Below are 19,248 nucleotides of genomic sequence, written 5' to 3'. Positions count from 1 at the left end.
TGAGCCCATGCAAACAGCTGTGGTGTGCTTGTCTTGCCCATCAGCAGGAGAGAGACCTAAGTAACAAGAAGTCCACTTAATCTGAAATGGTAATGCATGAGTAGCAACATCTTCATCAGAACAGTTAAGAGGTAGGAATAAGTGGCAAAGAAAGGCCAACAGCATTTGCAGCAGTGGTTACACAAGTGGGTTTGCCACGCTTGTGAAAGGTGCTAGATTCACTGGCTGTGGCGCGGCATCTACGCAGTAGGCTCACTGAGACCGTGTGCTTGCCATGGAGGAGTGATCAGTCCAGTGCTTAGGCATCTTGTCCATCCATGATTGTCAGTAAAGGTGATGAGACTTTGGGGGGATGAGGGAGAGTGACTGCTAGGAATTGGAATGAAACTGGAGAGAGAGGCCACCCTCCAGCTGCTTGCAGTCCCTGCTAGCCTGGGCCAGATTCTGACATGCATCTTGTAGGTGAAAGTGACCAGACCCCTTGCCAAGTCCCCTGAGCCAGGCTTATTCGTTTTAATTGTATCCCTTCCTTTTTTTGTCCTTGATTTTTTTGACATCAGTTGTTGTTCCCTTAGAACACCTACAGGAAAATATCTGCAAACCAATAACAGGAGCATTTTTCTATAAGTGACTTTCCAATGGGGCAATATAACTGTGAAGATCAACAAATATTCCGTTTGCCGCCATTAATTTGGCCATCAGTTTGCTCTGTTTGAGTTAACTCTGCTAAGAGATATATAGTGCATTCACTGCCATAAAAATCAAACCCCAGTGAACTAGTTACTACGAATTCCAAGCTCAGGCAAACATGAGCCCAGACCTTTCAAGTTCGCAGCCAGCTGCTGTTTGCCTATTAGATTTTATCTGGCGTCAGAATGGCTGTTGATTGCCACTGAGTGCTTTGTGGTTGGATCCTGTGCTTAAGGCCGAAGTCCAGTGAGCACAGTGAGAGATTGGGGTTTTATTTGAAATATTACAGCTAGCTGGGGTTCCACCTGTAATCTGATGTGGAGAGTTGAGCGGGGAAAGCCATTAAAAGAATTCATTTGCCCATCCAAAGAATAGGGGAGCTTCTGTTGTGATAGAGCAGACAAGAAAATCAGGGAAGATGGTATTTAGCAATACATTTATTGATAATAAATATTTTAAGCTTCATTTAACCTAGCTCAGCCAAGGATCTCAAAGCACTTTACAAACACTGAGTTGGGTCTCATAATATTACCTCTGTGAGTTAAAGAATGGAGTGTTCCTAAGAATCAAAAACTTGGGGAAGTTTCTTGCTCACTGTCTTTTCTTTTCACTTTTTTCTCATTATTTTCCAGATTTTTTTTCCAGTTTTCATAGTTCTTATTCAAAAAAAAAAGTCTTCCACCAAAAAAAATGATATGTCTGGCAAACGGGACTGTGGCCTGGTTACTGACTGTGATTTCACTCTTTGGCTCCCCCATGGTGAGGTTGTGCAGAGCCATGGGGTGAAAGATAGCACACTTCTAGCCGTTTGGGTTCAGGCAGTCAGCTGCTGGGCTGTGTGTGGGGTAGGTATGCATCTCTGTCACACTGAAATCTCATTTCTTTCATAGGAGGTGTTATGTTTTCCTTTGATGTTTAATAGGACTGAAGCACTTTCCTACAGCCAGGTACCTTTCCTAAATCAGGCATGCACGTCCTGCGCTGGTATGTAAAGTGATTTCCTTCATCTCAGCAGCTAATCAATATACAATGGCAGCTGTGGGGCTCTGGATGGCTTACGGGAAGGGACCAATTTGTTTGTTTACCTGTACAAGTTCTTCCTTGGCAGCCATTATCTTGTCCTCCAGCCGCTTCAGATCAAACTACTACACAATTAATCATTTCCTGTTAAGATGCTCTCACTGAGAAGTAAAAGCTGTATCATAGCTAGGAAACACCTCTTTCCTGCCAGGCCAGTGCTTAGCCAAACAGCTGAATTTGCAATGGAGTGCGGAGCCATTAATCTCTAGGCTCCATGTCAGCAGTGAGCAGATTATTACCATCAAAGAGCCTGGGGACAGTGTCCGAGGGCCAAATGAGCTGGTGAGTGTCAGCCCAGTTCCTCGTCTTTGTCATAATAATAGTTACTACAATTTGGCTGTAGATTTTAAGGCTAGAAGGGACACTATGATCATCTATTATTATTATTTATTATTTCTATTACCATGACATCTAGGAGCTCCAGTCATGGACCAGGTGCTGGACAAGCATAGAACCAGATGGTCGCCAGTTTGACCTGTATAATACGGGGCATGGAATTTATTCCTAGATTGAGCCCGAATTGGGAAGGCCATTGGTTAGAAAGAGGATCACTCTAAAGCAGCCGAGATGAGACTGCACAGTCCCTAAAGTGGCTTGGTGGCTAGCCCTGCATCCTTTGATTATTTTTATCCTTGTAGTTAATAATAGAACTGGTCAAAACGGGATGAAATTCCAGGATTTTTTTGTGAAAAATTCATTTCCATTCCCTTTTTTAATTGAAATTCCAAATTTTTAGTTAAATTTTTAAACACTTGAGCAGCTCTAATTAATAAGGAATATAATCATGGAAGCATTCGTGCAGTTTTAACTGTAGTCTGGAAATCCCATCTGTGATTTTGTTTGTTTCCACAAAAGCAAACGCTGTCCTTTTGTCCTGAAGCAAGTGAAACTGTTCCTGTATCAATAGGATACAGAAGTCCCATTAACCTTCATGGGCTCCATCCCTTATGCACCAAAGAGGAGGGAAATTAACCAATATCATTACAAAGGCATTGCATGGTTGCTCATGTGTTCAGGCTTTTGCTCAGTCTCTGTGCTCATTCTAAGATTGAGGCTGGGTGCTTGCTGAGGAAAGCTGGTCAGAGGTTTTCCTTTCACCCTTTTTTTTTTAATGGAAAATGGATTTCTGATTTAAAACATCTTTTTCCCCGTTTTTGGTTGGAGAAAACAGAAACATCATTTTTGTTTTTCTGAGAGAAACCACCTGCAAAAATTTTGATTTTTTTTCTTTTTAGGGGTTTGGATTTTTTTCACAGAAAATGAAACACATTTTTGAGAGGGTTGAGTACAGCTGTCACTGATATCCATGGTAGTGAAGGTCACTGGTCATCTTGTAGGATTGCGCCCAAAATGTGCATCTCTGGGCATGCTGCATGGGTGGCAGCAGGATAGGGGGTCCCCTGATTTTTCATACTTGCTATCTAGTCACCCTAGGGGTGTTATATGAGGCAGAGAGCAATGGCAGGCTGCTGAGATCAAGTAAAGTCAGCCGCAGGCAGTGTACAAGCAGGCACCAATGTGAAGGAGAAAAAGGAGGCGGGCTATGTGGGAGCAATCAGGCAAGGACAATGAGGATACACTAGCTGCTTGGCTTGGCTGAGACGTTTGGACACCAGCTTCCTTTGGCAAACAGGCAGCCTACGTGCCCCTTGGATGAACTGCCTTTTATGGCCTTCTATGTTTAACCCCTTGTACAACTGAACTTAACACCTGAAGACTTCATAACTTCCACCAAATCCATGACCTCTGGCTTGTTTAAATGGTTACAGCTCATGGACTTGACTTAGTATCTGATCTGATTTCAGGCTCTCCCTAGAGAGTGGCTCATGTATGCTCTTGGAGGCACCTGCAGTGACATTTCTTCTTCATTCTATTCCCATATCTTGCCTTTGCCGCAGGAAAGTTACCTAAATGGAGGTAAGGTAAGAGGTGTATCTGTGCCACCATCTTGCCCTTTCTGAATGTATCATTTCTGATAAAAACGTTAAAAAAAACTGTGAAGATTCTGTTCTCTCATCGCTTTCTATCATTTTCTGTATTTTTGATATAGTGCCTACTTACCCAAATCTCCTAATTGTGTCCTGATTTTAAAGGCATGCTGGTGCAAGCCAAACCTTGTATTGTCTACAGTCAGAACTCACACCCGGGTGCACAGTAATATAAATGCATCAATCAGTTAAATGTGCCGTGCAAAGACTTTCTGAAACAAAGATCTTTTCTCCCCTTTGAAAATAGGATTATTCTGTGGACGTGTTCACATCAAATGCAATCACATTACAGGTCTGTATATGGCAACCTTCCTGCCCCCCCCCCCCCGCTAGTCCTGCAGCCCCCCTGCTCCCATAGCTAAATGAGATGCTAGGGCATCTAGGGAGCCAGAAGATGCAAAATGACACTGTTACTCCAAATATAATAATACCTAGCTCTTATATGGCCCTTTTCATCAGTAGATCTCTGAGTGCTTTACAAGGGAGGTCATGATCATTATCCCCATTTTACAGATGGGGAAACTGAGGCATAGAGAGGGGAAATGTAGAGCCCAGGTCCCTAGAGTCCTCTTGCACTGCTCTGTTCACTTGAGTGCACTGCTCCTAGTGACCATGTAGCTGCAAGGGTACTCATTTTAATCTTTGTTACTGGCCCAAAACCTCTTTAAATAATTTCTAGAGTTAAACACACTTTAATATTATGGAATTTGAAGTTCCAGAGTTGATGCATCTCTGCCTACCATTAATTTGTCTCTGGGGCACAGATATAAAAAGTTGTGCTACATGAAAGAAGTCCTGATAGAAATTAACCCCCCACCCCACATCTAACTCCTGCTTTAGTTTGCACTCTAGCATCAACCTACCCTAGATAACTCCCTTTTTTTATTTTGGGGACAGTCAGGGTCACACTGTTTGGAGTTTACATTTCAAATGGATAAACTCAGTCTGATAAGGGCTTGACACAGCAATGGAAGGAAGGACTCTCAGAAGCTAAGTGATATTGCAATATTAACCCCTTCACAGCCCTATTCATCCAGGAGAACCTTTTAATAAGATGTCTCTTTGAATCCAAGCATATGCCTACAGGGATGGGCAAAACTCATAAGAGTCATGGTAAGTGTGGGGTGAAGGTTTGTTATGGCCAAATATGTCTGGTGTGTCTTTAAATGTCATTGGCTTGACTGGGAAGGACTGAATAACTGCCCAGGGCAGGGATTGTCTGGATAGCTGTATCTTATGCTGTGTGGATCACATTATTGCTTATTATTTGTATTACAGTAGCCTCCTAGAGGCCCCAGCTGAGATCAGAGCCCCACTGTGCCAAGTACTGCATGGACACATAGTAAGAAACAGACCTGCCCTGAAGATTTTACTGTCTGAGCAGAAAAGACAGACAAAGGATGGGAGAGAGGAAGTGCTATTGTCCCCATTTTATACTAGGAGTTTGGAAGGCTCAGGAAAAACTCAGGGCTTGTTTGCAAGGGAAGAAAATCTGGACTCACTGTTCCTGGTTAACTCCATATATGGTGTCACAGTGAAGGGCAACTGCCCCTGTATTCCCCCTCTGTGGTCTACCAAGGTCACCTACTCTAGGCTGACGGCTCCTCAGTCATCACGTCTCTCGGGTAGAGACCACGTCCCTCTCCCTCCTGACGTGAGTTTTGACCAGGCTGCACAGTTCCCTGCCTACACTGTGAATTTCCCTGCAAGCCAGGCTGCCTACAAGGCCGGCGCCTCTGCTTTGCTCTCTCCAGAGGCTATGACAGGGTTAATTGCCAGTATTTAGAAGTTACCCCACAGCTCTTTCTAAGCAAGCATGTTTATTCTTAAGGTGAAAGCAGGACAGAGAAAACATATTAAAAACAATAAAAGAACCTACAAGCATGCTAATAAGGTCACCGGTAATCACCCCATTCCAACCTCAGGTGCTGGCAGGTGTCAGTCCTTCCAACCCTTCCCTAAGGCTTGGGCGGGCCCTCTGGACAGAAGGTCCTGTCTGTGTGCTGGATCAGAAAGCAGAGCCTGAATCAGTTTAAACTCAGGCTGTTTATCCCAAAGTCCTTTCTTTGTCTGCTGATCTCTGGAGAACCTAGTATATGTGAGCCTCTCCAGGTGGTGTGACACCTGTCTGGTGGGTTACAACCTGGCTGATTTGCCTCAATTATCCCACCCCCCCACTGCTTTCAGTTCCTGAAGGAGCAGTGGTAGCCCTCCCTCCTGGAGTAGGACACAGTCATACATAAATCATTCATTTAAAACAATAGATCCCAAAGATACTTAAACTAAATTCAAGGTCTCCCAAGGATTTGCAGGAAATTGCCATCTCTATCGCATACGGACATCCTCATTCCAGAGTAAGAGTGCCTTATTCTGCTTTAAGGTAATTTGAAATAAAGCACTCTGACCCTGGAATAAGAGCATCCACACAAGGAGTTAATCAGCAATAGTTAATCCATGTTAAATTCACACGCTGCTTTATGCTGGATTAATTTTCAGGTATAGGCAAGCCCTACGTGACTTGATCAGTGTGACCTAGGCAGTTTGTGGCAGAGCCAGGAATGGACCCAGGTCTCCCAGGTCCCAGGTGCCTTAGCCACAAGGCTGGGATTATGCCTCAAGGTTAAGGCCAAGATTGTGCCACCTTTTCTGTCTGGAAGACTCTGAGCCCTGGTGAGCCCTATCATAAAAAAATAAAGATTTGGTGATCAAGATGGATTCAAATAACTAAATATTCCTCAACAAAATCTCAACCAAACTAAATTACACCCCTGGTACGTTTATCTTGCCACAATGATAATTAAAGTGGGGGAGACTTAACTCTCTCTAGCTGTCTGAATGGTGTGAATGCTATGGAGGGAAAGGAGTTGCTCTAGGGTGATATGATGGACTAGAATGAGTCTTAATGGAATGTAATTGATAAAGGACTATGTTGGCTGAATACCGTAAGGAAGTTCCTGATGGTGAGATTTATTAGACTGGAGAAGTCCTTTGGAAGCTCCATTGCTTGGCACATTTACAACAGGACTGGAGAAACATTTCAGGGAAGGATCCTGTACTGATCCGTTGTGGGGGGGATTGCACAAGATGATTTATGAGGTGAGTTCCACCCCAATAGTCTCTGATTCAGTAACTGTCTTCTTAGAACCTGTGCTGGGACATGTTCTCAGATTTGGAGGGATTAACACTCCTCTGTGGCATGTGTTGACAACAGCTGTATTGTTGTTATCAACTGGTTTCACTGTAATTAATATTTTATCCTTGGGTCAGACGTTAACGTTGGATTGCTTGTGGCTGTTGTAGGTGGTCACATTGCTGTTAGCAGCTGCCATAAGCAAAAGGGCTTTTGAGATCCGTTACATTGACTAAGTTCAGTGGCAGGACTAATTCCTGTTTGTTTAACCTGCTTTTTGAACATTTTGTTTATTGCTGGGATAATAAAGTATCTTACATCATTGACTGGCTGTAATTTTGTCTCACAAAGCATAAAGGTTAAACCAGCAAGAAAACTCACGTGTTTTAAAAACTATCTACAGAACCTGTGCCTCTCTCTTAGGTAGTTCTAAGGTGCGATCACTGTGGTATCTAAGAACCATAAAATAATTACCAGAAATATTATGAAGAGAGATGAGTCTATGAGTCAGATGTTTTCCAGAGTTTGGGTGAGATGAGATTTGGGGTGTTGATTTGGCTTGTTATTGAGAATCCAGTTAACCAAGAAGTCTGGACCAGATGCAAATCCAAATCTGCCCTAAATTCGCAGTTGCTGTATATTTTTTGGTGTTCATGGTAATTTCTAGGAGCCACAGGCATGGACCAGTTCCCCATTGTGCTAGGTGCTGTACAAACACAGAGTCCCTGCTGCCACGAGCTGACAATCCAAGTATAAGACAAGAGACAACAGCTGGACACAGACAGACTGATGGGGGAGTACAAGGAAACAATACTGGTCAATATGACAGGCAGTGGCATCAGTGGGCTAACGATTGGCAAGTTTTTTTAGTAGCCATCAGTTCAGGAATTGCTTAGGTTTTAGTTTAGTCCTCTCCCTAGTAATCAAAGGTATTTTAGATGATTCTGTCTGAAAGGCTACGACAAATCCAGTGGACTTTTCACCACCTCTGTGGTCTGTTTAATTTCTGCCACTCACTCAGCCCAGGTCGTGAAACAGACACTGTAACAACCCAACAGCCAGAAAGTCAAACTTCATAACTCAGGTGGTCTCAGGAGGTGTGATATCACCTCTCTGCCATTCCTTTGTAGTCAGAGAAATGGGAGTTCATTGGAGGGCAAGAAACAACTCAAACAGCATTTTAACCAAGGGGGTTGCAGTATGCAAATGAACTGAGCCAGCCCTCTACTGCTTGGCTGAACTGCCCCGATGTCATAATCCTGACATTGATCAGAAAGCTAGAAAAGCCAAGGCTGGGACATGGGCAGTCAGGCCTAGAAGGTAGGGCCGGGCCAAGGGTCAGAGCCAAGGTCAGACACCATGTACCAAAGCTGAGGGTCAGAGCCCAAGTCAGAAACCAGGAACCAGGGCAAGACAGAGGAATAGGGTCTGTGACAGCAGCCAGATGAGAATCCACCTAGGTGGACTCCTCCTGAAGGTCGAAACAGCAGACTGGACTTCTACATAGAGTGCTTCCGCCGACGTGCACGGGCTGAAATTGTGGAAAAGCAGCATCACTTGCCCCAAAACCTCAGCCGTGCAGAACACAATGCCATCCACAGCCTCAGAAACGACTCTGACATCATAATCAAAAAGGCTGACAAAGGAGGTGCTGTGGTCATCATGAATAGGTCGGAATATGAACAAGAGGCTGCTCGGCAGCTCTCCAACACCACTTTCTACAAGCCATTACCCTATGATCCCACTGAGAGTTACCAAAAGCAACTACAGCATTTGCTCAAGAAACTTCCTGAAAAAGCACAAGATCAAATCCGCACAGACACACCCCTGGAACCCCGACCTGGGATATTCTATCTACTACCCAAGATCCATAAACCTGGAAATCCTGGGCGCCCCATCATCTCAGGCATTGGCACCCTGACAGCAGGATTGTCTGGCTATGTAGACTCCCTCCTCAGGCCCTATGCTACCAGCACTCCCAGCTACCTTTGAGACTCCACTGACTTCCTGAGGAAACTACAATCCATCGGTGATCTTCCTGATAACACCATCCTGGCCACTATGGATGTAGAAGCCCTCTACACCAACATTCCACACAAAGATGGACTACAAGCCGTCAAGAACACTATCCCCGATAATGTCACGGCTAACCTGGTGGCTGAACTTTGTGACTTTGTCCTTACCCATAACTATTTTACATTTGGGGACAATGTATACCTTCAGATCAGCGGCACTGCTATGGGTACCCGCATGGCCCCACAGTATGCCAACATTTTTATGGCTGATTTAGAACAAGGCTTCCTCAGCTCTCGTCCCCTAACGCCCCTACTCTACTTGCGCTATATTGATGACATCTTCATCATTTGGACCCATGGAAAAGAAGCCCTTGAGGAATTCCACCATGATTTCAACAATTTCCATCCCACCATCAACCTCAGCCTGGTCCAGTCCACACAAGAGATCCACTTCCTGGACACTACAGTGCTAATAAACAATGGTCACATAAACACCATCCTATATCGGAAACCTACTGACCGCTATTCCTACCTACATGCCTCCAGCTTTCACCCTGACCACACCACACGATCCATTGTCTACAGCCAAGCTCTACGATACAACCGCATTTGCTCCAACCCCTCAGACAGAGACAAACACCTACAAGATCTCTATCAAGCATTCTTACAACTACAATACCCACCTGCGGAAGTGAAGAAACAGATTGATAGAGCCAGAAGAGTTCCCAGAAGTCACCTACTACAGGACAGGCCTAACAAAGAAAATAACAGAACGCCACTAGCCATCACCTTCAGCCCCCAACTAAAACCCCTCCAACGCATTATTAAGGATCTACAACCTATCCTGAAGGATGACCCAACACTCTCACAAATCTTGGGAGACAGGCCAGTCCTTGCCTACCGACAGCCCCCCAACCTGAAGCAAATACTCACCAGCAACCACACACCACACAACAGAACCACTAACCCAGGAACCTATCCTTGCAACAAAGTCCGTTGCCAACTGTGCCCACATATCTATTCAGGGGACACCATCACAGGGCCTAATAACATCAGCCACACTATCAGAGGCTCGTTCACCTGCACATCCACCAATGTGATATATGCCATCATGTACCAGCAATGCCCCTCTGCCATGTACATTGGTCAAACTGGACAGTCTCTATGTAAAAGAATAAATGGACACAAATCAGATGTCAAGAATTGTAACATTCATAAACCAGTCGGAGAATACTTCAATCTCTCTGGTCACGCAATTACAGACATGAAGGTCACTATCTTACAACAAAAAAACTTCAAAACCAGACTCCAGCGAGAAACTGCTGAATTGGAATTCATTTACAAATTGGATACTATTAATTTAGGCTTAAATAGAGACTGGGAGTGGCTAAGTCATTATGCAAGGTAGCCTATTTCCCCTTGTTTTTTCCTACCCCCCCCCCCCAGACATTCTGGTTAAACTTGGATTTATGCTGGAAATGGCCCACCTTGATTATCATACACATTGTAAGGAGAGTGGTCAGTTTGGATGAGCTATTACCAGCAGGAGAGTGAGTTTGTGTGTGTGTGTGGGGGGGGGTGGTGAGAAGACCTGGATTTGTGCTGGAAATGGCCCACCTTGATTATCGTGCACATTGTGGGGAGAGTGGTTGCTTTGGATGGGCTGTTACCAGCAGGAGAGTGAGTTTGTGCGTGTATGGGGGTGGGGGGGTGAGAAAACCTGGATTTGTGCTGGAAATGGCCCACCTTGATTATCATGCACATTGTAGAGACAGTGGTCACTTTGGATAAGCTATTACCAGCAGGAGAGTGAGTTTGTGTGTGTGTGTGGTTTTTTTTGGGGGGGGGGTGAGAAAACCTGGATTTGTGCTGGAAATGGCCTACCTTGATTTTCATACACATTGTAAGGAGAGTGGTCACTTTGGATAAGCTATTACCAGCAGGAGAGTGAGTTTGTGTGTGTGGTTTTTGGAAGGGGGGGGGGTGAGAAAACCTGGATTTGTGCTGGAAATGGCCCACCTTGATTATCATACACATTGTAAGGAGAGTGATCACTTTAGATAAGCTATTACCAGCAGGAGAGTGGGGTGGGAGGAGATATTGTTTCATGGTCTCTGTGTATATAATGTCTTCTGCAGTTTCCACAGTATGCATCCGATGAAGTGAGCTGTAGCTCACGAAAGCTTATGCTCAAATAAATTGGCTAGTCTCTAAGGTACCACAAGTACTCCTTTTCTTTTTGCGAATACAGACTAACACGGCTGTTACTCTGAAACAACTTCCTGGTGTCTCATCCAGACTTCAGGAGAGCACCTGGGCCACTCAGGAACCCTGGGAGCATGCCAGTCATGCCCTCCGTGGGCAGCACATCTGGTGGTGCTTGGTCCCAAAGTGCTATGTCTTCAAGAAATGCCAGAGACAATACACTATCAGTTCCTGCACTCCCAAATTACTGCCACTCAGATACCATGCAGGATGGGTTGAGTATTTCAGATGTCATGAAACATTGTAACAGAGGAAGAATAGTCCAGTGCTTAGGGCGCTAGCTTAGGACTTAAGAGAGAGACAGCTTCAATTCCTTGCTCTGCCACAGACTTCCTATGTGACCCTGGGAAAGTCACTTAGTTGCTCTGTGTTTCAGTTTTCCCATTGGTAAAATGCGGATAATAGCACAACCCTACCTTCCAGGCATTTTGTGAATGGATGAATACATTAAAGACTATGAGGTACTCAGGTACTACAATAATGAGAACTATAGACATACCTAATATATATGGATATCTGTCTGTGAAGTCCTGTGCAATATGGCTAGATAGGATATAATATGTAGGATATAACGCTATTTGGCATTACTATCCGATAGTGTGTTAGGAAATATATAGCATATTAGAGAGATTTATCATATTTAGATCCAATAGAATATGGCACATCATGCAGTATTTGTAGATACTTTGCAATATAGCATAAGCTAATGTAGTCAGCATATACAGTGATGTATTAGAGTGGCCACGATAGCTATAGCTAAGGCTGCATAACAGTTTCCATTCTAACTCCCTGTTTTCAGCCATTCCTAACTTTCTGAATTGCTCACCTTCTGGGCAAATATTTTCTAGGTGTGGTCTCTGCCCAGAGGTGAAGTCGTGGGGTGGTTTCTGGAAGTCTGAGCGAAATCACTCTTGCCTTTTGAGAACATGAGGAGAATGACAATTAAAATACTTTTCCTGTTATTACAAACATTCTTATGACTGTGTTTGGAATGGCTCTGGCGCAGGAATGAGTGGGAGCGGAAAGCTGAGGTCTGGAAGGGAATCAGCCTTCGTTTGAGAGAAATTCATGTAATTTTCCTGGTGTAAACTGGGTTTGATTTGAGAGTTGTGTGACCTGTTGAAAAATTTATGTGGTGCACTACATTTTACACAAGGGATATTAATTAGGTCAGAAAGTGTGTGTCTGGGGCCTGGGTCCCATTTAAATCAATGGGAACCTTTCCATTGAATCCCATGAGTTGGATTGGGCCCCTAAGGAAGACATTGCTGCTCATGTGTGTGATTAGCTAATTTAGCTGTGAAGTGAAAAATGGTGCAAAAAGGCATTGGGGGCCAACTCAAAAGGTCCATAAGCACTTAAAGATGTGAGGTTTTCTATGCATTGGGTAAGGTAAGGAGCTGAATAGAGTGCTTGGCTGAGACTCTGTGGAGCATTTAAGGTGCTTAGGGGTTAGATCGGGGTGGGCAAACTTTTTGGCCCGAGGGCCACATTGGGGTTGCGAAACGGTATGGAGGGCCAGGTAGGGAAGGCTGTGCCTCCCCAAACAGCCTGACCCCCGCCCCCTATCCGCTCCTTCCCACTTCCTGCCCCCTGACTGCCCCCCTCAGAACCTCCCACCCATCCAACCCCCCTGCTCCTTGTCCCCTGACCTCCCCAACCCCTATCCGGACCCCTGACCCATCCACCCCCCCCCAGACACTTCTTGTCCCCGACCGCCCCCTCCCAGGACTCCCGTCCCTAACTGCCCCCGCCAGGACTCCATCCGCTATCCAACCCCCCCTACTCCCTGTACCCCCCCCGAGACCCCATCCCCATCCAACCACCCCGTCTCCTGTCCGCTCCCCTCCCCAAACCTCCATCCCATCCCACTGCCCCCTGTCCCCTGACTGCCCCCCGGGACCTGCTGTCCTCCCTTTCCCCCGCCCCCTTACCATGCCGCTCAGAGCGGCAGGACAGGCTTGTTGGAAAGCCTGGGAGGTGGGCGGGCGCAAGCCGTGCTGCTTGTGTGGCAGCATAGCTGCAGGGGTGGGGGGACAGCGGGGGAGGGGCTGGGGGTGAGCTTCCCCGGCCGAGAGCTCAAGGGCCGGGCAGGACAGTCCCGCGGGCCGGATGTGGCCCGGGGGCCGTAGTTTGCCCACCTCTGGGTTAGATTATGCTGTGTGTTTGGTTCTTCCAAGACACCAGCATAAAAGCCAACATTTCAGTGGTGTGTCTTTCTGCCTGTGGGAAGAAAATGCCCTCTTATCTGTATAGTATGTGGGTGTGGAGAAAATCATTGCAATGCAGATCCTAGAAAGCAGAGAGCCAACCATATCAAATGTCTAAGGATCAAATTCTGAGAGGAGCTGAGCATCTGAAAATGCCACTAAAGCAAATAAGAGCGTCTTGTCGCCAGTCGCTCCAAAGGTTTGGCCCTAAGCCAGTAGCAATGTAGTTGGATCAATAGGACAGGAAAATTAGTGTAAGTGCAGAGGAATGGGGAAAAAATTATAAGAGCTACTAGTGTGCATCCGCAAAAAGAAAAGGAGGACTTGTGGCACCTTAGAGACTAACAAATTTATTTGAGCATAAGCTTTCGTGAGCCGAAAGCTTATGCTCAAATAAATTTGTTAGTCTCTAAGGTGCCACAAGTCCTCCTGTTCTTTTTGCAGATACAGACTAACACGGCTGCTACTCTGAAACCTGTTAGTGAGCATCTGAGGCTGTAGAAAAAAGTGCATGATGTTGTATTAGAGAAACAATGTGTGATCACATCCTAGAAAGCTATTGTAATCTTAGAGTTGTCTTTTGGCCCAAATAGCTAGCCAAAATTTGGAGTCTTGCAGGGTTGTTTCTATTAGGGTGAGAAATTGGTGAAGGGAGCTGGGTCTGTTCTTAGTGTAATGTGATTTGTTAAAAAAGTATGCACTAAGTCCTGTTTCCCTAAACACAGTGGGAACAAACAGCAGGTAGTTTCCTTGTTCAGAAATTTCCAACCCTGCCACCGTGGTGAGCTCTTTTTCCCAAAAGCTCTGGCCCTGTGCTTCTTCTCAGGGTCACACTCACAACTCCTCCTGCTGACTTTAAGTGACAGAAACCCACAGGGGCTACAACTGATCCTAGCTACTGTGTTTGCACCCAGGGAAATCCCTCAGTCCACACAGGATGGCTGGCCATGCAGCTTCATGCCTTTGTCCTGCAGCCCCCAGCTGTTTTTACTACATAATTGCTCCTCCTGTTGAGCCTGAAAGTGTGCTTGGCGCCCTTTGGCTTTAATTAGGGCTGGGATTGCCTTTGGTTCCAACATCCCCCACTTCTTCTGCCATGAGCATCTTGCAAGATAACAGTGCTGACACAGGGCGACAGGCAGGGTTCAGGTTGAGCGTGCAGCTTACCTTTGGCATTGCCTTTGCAGCCTTTGCATTCTCCCCATAGTGTTCCAGGGAAGACAGTGTCTTCCCTGAAACACTATGTGACATCTGGGGGGTGGCCAGTGCACAAGCACCCCATGCAGCAGTGCTGGGAGCTGGCATTGTGGCCAAACACATGGGGTGGATTTGTACTCGTGTAGACTGTCATGGGATTGGTAATGCCTGCTGTGGGTCTGAGAGCTTCCAGTAAAGAGCCCAGAACACAGTGCATCTATTCAGGGGGAGAAGGGCCCACTTAACCCTGCTGGGATCTGAACCTGTGGTTCCACTGGTGCTTGGACTAAGCCAAGGAACAGACAACTACCATACCAGGGCAGTGTCCTGTCTCTGCAAGCGGCCAGCACCCAGAGGGACAGAGGAAGGTGCAAGAAACCTGATAATACTAGATAGGAAAGAGCATGCCCAAAGTTCTGTCTGGCCCCTGTCATTCGATGGCCATCCCATCCTACCCTGTAATCCACAGCGATTGGTTTCAGTGTAATGAGGGGATTTCTGTAATGGATTAAGAAGTTTGTGCCTCCCTGTTGACTAAACCTTATATGTGGGGAAGTCTCCTTGTGGCTCCCTGCTCTGGGTGCCCCTATCCAGCAACTGCGGGCACGTGCCTTGCTGATTAGCCCCCAAAGTTAAATGCTCCTGGGGAGTAAGAGTAGCACAGGGAGAGCGAGCACTACTGGCCCTTTTTGTCTGCTGAGAAACCATGTGAGGCATTGTTCCCTGCAGCCTCGTCTCTGGCACTTTGTCCAGCCTGGCCTTAAGTGATTCAAGTGATGGGGCTTCCAATGTTTCCCTTGGGAAGCTAAAAATGTAGCAACATACTCATTGTGGGGAAGAGAATGAGAGTCTAGGGGAATGCTGGGAATGCAGACACAGATGACAGCAATGGGGTACGGGAGGGGGCTCTTACCTGACTGGTCGTAGCTGGTTTAGTCTGAGCCATAGACACGCCTAGGCCAGATTTGCCCCTGGTGTTAACAGCATTGACTTCACTGGAGTTCCCAAGGGAGTAGTTTGTGTGCTTCTTGTTTGATGGGTTGCTTTTTTTCATTTGGGATCTCTGACACTCCTGTGAATTAACCTGTATTCTAGAGAGGAGGAGGGGTTTCGATGTGCGTGGGGAGAGAGGTCCGGTGTGGGGGATGGAATGTGAAGTCTCCCCTTTACAAAGGGGCTTAATTGGCTAGGTATGCTGCCCCTAGAGTTGCTCTGGCTGTTAGATTGTGTCACGGAGAACAGAGCTGGAGAGCTGGTGTATAAATTACTGCTTTTTAGCACATCTCTTTGTGTGCAGCCTCTGAGATCCCCACTCAGCACCATTCTGTATCCTCTCTGCTGCATGCAGCCCAGCCACCCACGTAAGTTCTTGGCCTTATCAACTGCATCATCTCCCCACCCAGCCCCTCCCACCCCCCGCCCAGGGCAACAGCATCCTGATTGTCCAGAATGAAAGGTACAACCTAACAGCAGACCTGAGCCTGCATTCCTAGCCTCTTAGCCCAGCCCTGGGAGGGCTGAATGCCATCTGCTCCCACTCTGGGCACGACAGGTGCTCAGGATCTGGACACCAGTGAAGTGAATTGTGGCTGCTAACTCAGGATCAGGCATCAAATGCTTGGATATGAATGAGCTTCTGCTTTGTTTGACTTCAGTACTCTGGACTCTTCAGAAATACTCTGTTTGGGTCAAACCCAAATATTGTTTTGACTTTTCAACGCTGCCGCAAACTGAACAGTGCAGTTCTTGGCACAGCTTTAATCCCATCCCTTTTCAAATGCTGTCATTTGATCGGTTTTGGATTTGCCATTTTTTAATTTCATGCAAAGTACCCCAGGGTCTTGTGTTGGGAAACAGGGGGCAGAAGTTCTTGTTTCTTCTGCCAAGCCCTCAGATCGCAGTCATTGCAAAAGATGAGGGTCAGACCCTGCTTTACTATCCACCTCCTCACTCACTGGCAGTTCCTTCCCTAGCACTCTCCTGAGGAGGAGCCGGTAGGATTGTTAATGGACCATTAAATATCACAAGTGCTTGGCAATTTCCTCAGAGCACCTCAAAGCACTTTCTTCAGCGATTTGCATCTCCCATCTCTGGGCTAGATCTAAACCCTGTTGCAAGGGTGGTACACAGCTGTGCCAGTCCAACAGCAGCACTCTGTTAGCTGCACCAGCCTACCCTTCTTTGTCCCCATCCCATCGGCTTGCTTGCAGTGGGGGAGTATGGGCCTCATGGAACCTGTTTGCCTCAAAATGCCTGGACTCCATATGCAGGATGGCCACACGGGCAGATGTGGGGGAACTTTCACTCCCTTGTGCCCCTGTGTGGCCATGTAGAGCTCAATAAGAATCGCTCCCTCTGTGCGGTAGCATCGTGCACATTTTGCTGTAGGGATACTGAGGCACAGGGTGGTGCAACTTGCTCACGGTTGCACAGTGAGTCAGGGCAGGAGTCCTGTCTCCCAGGTCCATGCTTTAACCATATCTCCCTCTTGGAAGAAAAATCCATGTATGAATTCTCAAGAACCTCAGTTTTGTACATGGTGCCTGGCTGAAGTGGTGAGATGATCTGCCTACAGTCTGATGTCTGTGTGAAAGTCCGTGGCTCTAAGACAAGGCAGTTCTTCTCAGAGAGAAAACACAGCTTATAAATCCAGATACCATCCATTCTACCATAGCCTAGGGCAGAAGGCCGGAAACTCCCTGTGAGTGGGGGTGGAGGAATAGGAGAGGGAGTGAGGGGAGGTACTGAAACTCAGCCGGGGGACAGCTAGATCCAGGCTGGGGAAGGAGAGTCCCTACTCCTGGGCTCATTCTAGCACCCCTTCCCCCACCTCACCCCCACCCCCAGCATGTGAGTTTATGTGGGGGCAGAGCCCCCACAATATTTCCATTGTGAGGGCGTTTGCTCAATCTACCCGCTGGGTCTGCCACCCCTGGCCTAGTACATATTTGCCAGCAAGTTTCCCAGGGAAAGGTTTAATAAGCTGGCAGCACAGTAGCTCAGCTCTTTAGAAGGGCACATTGTACATTCTGCTCCGGCTGTACGTGACCTACTGAAGTTCAGGTTCAGTTCCCAGCAGGACCTGTTGTACAGAGAATTCCAACCAGAGTAATTACTGGACAATTTACTAGTGAACTTCATGGCACATGCAGCTAGAACAATAGGTGGTATTCCCAGAACTGCACTGCTGAGGAAACCTCACACAGCAGCTGTAAATCTTTGGCTATGGCCCCGGGTTTCACAGACTCAGAACAATGCAGTGATGGGAAATGAATATATTGCTGCATCCATCGGCTTTGCTTTTCGCCCACTGCCAGCAGGCTTCAGATGGTGTGCAAGTCTCATTCATTCCCACTTTACAGATGGAGAAACTGAGGCACCGAGCAGTTAAGAGTCTGACTTTCAGAAGCCTTGAGCACCCTGCTCCTCCAGCTGAAGTCAGTGGGAGCAGTGGGTGCTTGACATCTTTACAATCAAGGCATATGTGACGTGTTCAAAGTGGTGCAGCAAGTCAACAGCAGAGCTGGGAAGGGAACCCAGGTATCCTGCCTCCCAGTCCCTCCGTGTTCAGCAAGGCACACGCTTAACTGCAGCGATGAATTGGAGGACTGGTGCATAGTTCTCTTGGCCTGGTGATAGTGTAGCTTTGTTCTGTACTGTGCAGTTAGGGAAGGGGTAAAAACCCATGGGGAAGAAAGAAGTTGCAATGGGAAATTAAGCAGTAACTCCCTTCTTGTGCCCTATAGATTCAGAAGGTGTGCAGAGAGATCATTCGCATGGCAAATGTGTGGAGGGGGAACACATTTTGATTAAAAATGAACCACCAAAGGTAATTCCATATTATATCCCCAGGGGCCTTGGTTTCCTTCTGCCTTGGAATGTTGTGAATGTTTTAAACTGCAGTGGAAATCTCCCCTCGAACAATCACTTCTGTGCAGTTTTTAATTTCCTTCATACTGTGCATCCAATCCTTTGAGGGTAAAGGTGTAACATGGCTCCAGACGGTGGCGATTTAATATAGCTGAGATAGATGGAATCCCCCAGAAGGGAAGGTCACTGGGCGTTCTGGATAATGTCTTTAAGGACAATTGAAAGAGCAGATCTAGGTGCTCAGAGCATGACAATTCCCCCCGCCCTTTTAGTCATTTCTCTACCAGCTGTAAAGTCACTGTGTAGTATGAGAAGGGTGCACAATTGGTCCGTAGGGCAGTAAAATGACCTGGGCATTGGTTAAACACCCATTCTTTGCTGGATCTTGGCAAACCCTGTTGTGCGCTGCCTGTAACCGTTCCGCTTAAGCCACTGGAATGTGAGGATATTACATTCTACAGCAGAGGAGGTGCAATTTACCAGGCCGTACCTGGAACATTCAGTGATTTACCTGCACTCACAGTTGGAAATCATTGTTAAATCAACAGCTGCCTGCTGTTACTACAGGGTCTAATGGTGGGAGAGGAGGAGAAGGAGACACAGTGCTAATCTCAGATCCCACCATGTCAGCCAAGGCTGACGTCTTAAGAAAGACGTGCATGACGGGAATATTCAGCAGCAGGACTGGTGAATTCTGCCAGGGCACACATAGGGCTCGGTAATGACTCCATGCCTGCATGAGTATAGACTCAGTTAAGCCACAGAGCTGTGTGCGGGGAGAATAAAAACCAGCATCTTTGACT

At 46.6% G+C, this 19,248-nt stretch overlaps 1 protein-coding gene across 5 annotated transcripts in view; it reads left to right on the top strand.

Moving 5' to 3' along the window:
• The window catches only part of ARHGAP22 (Rho GTPase activating protein 22), a 238,422-nt gene that overhangs the window by 92,813 nt on the left and 126,361 nt on the right, over positions 1–19,248 (top strand). Inside the window, exon 1 of one of the 5 annotated variants that reach the window (XM_048859116.2) lies at positions 3,593–3,687. The exons of the other annotated variants lie outside the window; for them this stretch is intronic. Coding sequence (XP_048715073.1) covers positions 3,597–3,687 — 91 coding nt within the window. The 5' untranslated portion in view covers positions 3,593–3,596. Of the gene's footprint in view, positions 1–3,592; positions 3,688–19,248 lie in introns of those variants that run through there. 5 annotated transcript variants of the gene reach the window in all.

Source organism: Caretta caretta, chromosome 7 (genome assembly GCF_965140235.1).
Source record: "Caretta caretta isolate rCarCar2 chromosome 7, rCarCar1.hap1, whole genome shotgun sequence".
In the NCBI taxonomy this organism is placed as follows: domain Eukaryota; kingdom Metazoa; phylum Chordata; order Testudines; family Cheloniidae; genus Caretta; species Caretta caretta.
The sequence above is the reverse complement of the archived record's forward strand: the minus strand, read 5'-3'. Positions and strand labels throughout refer to the sequence as shown.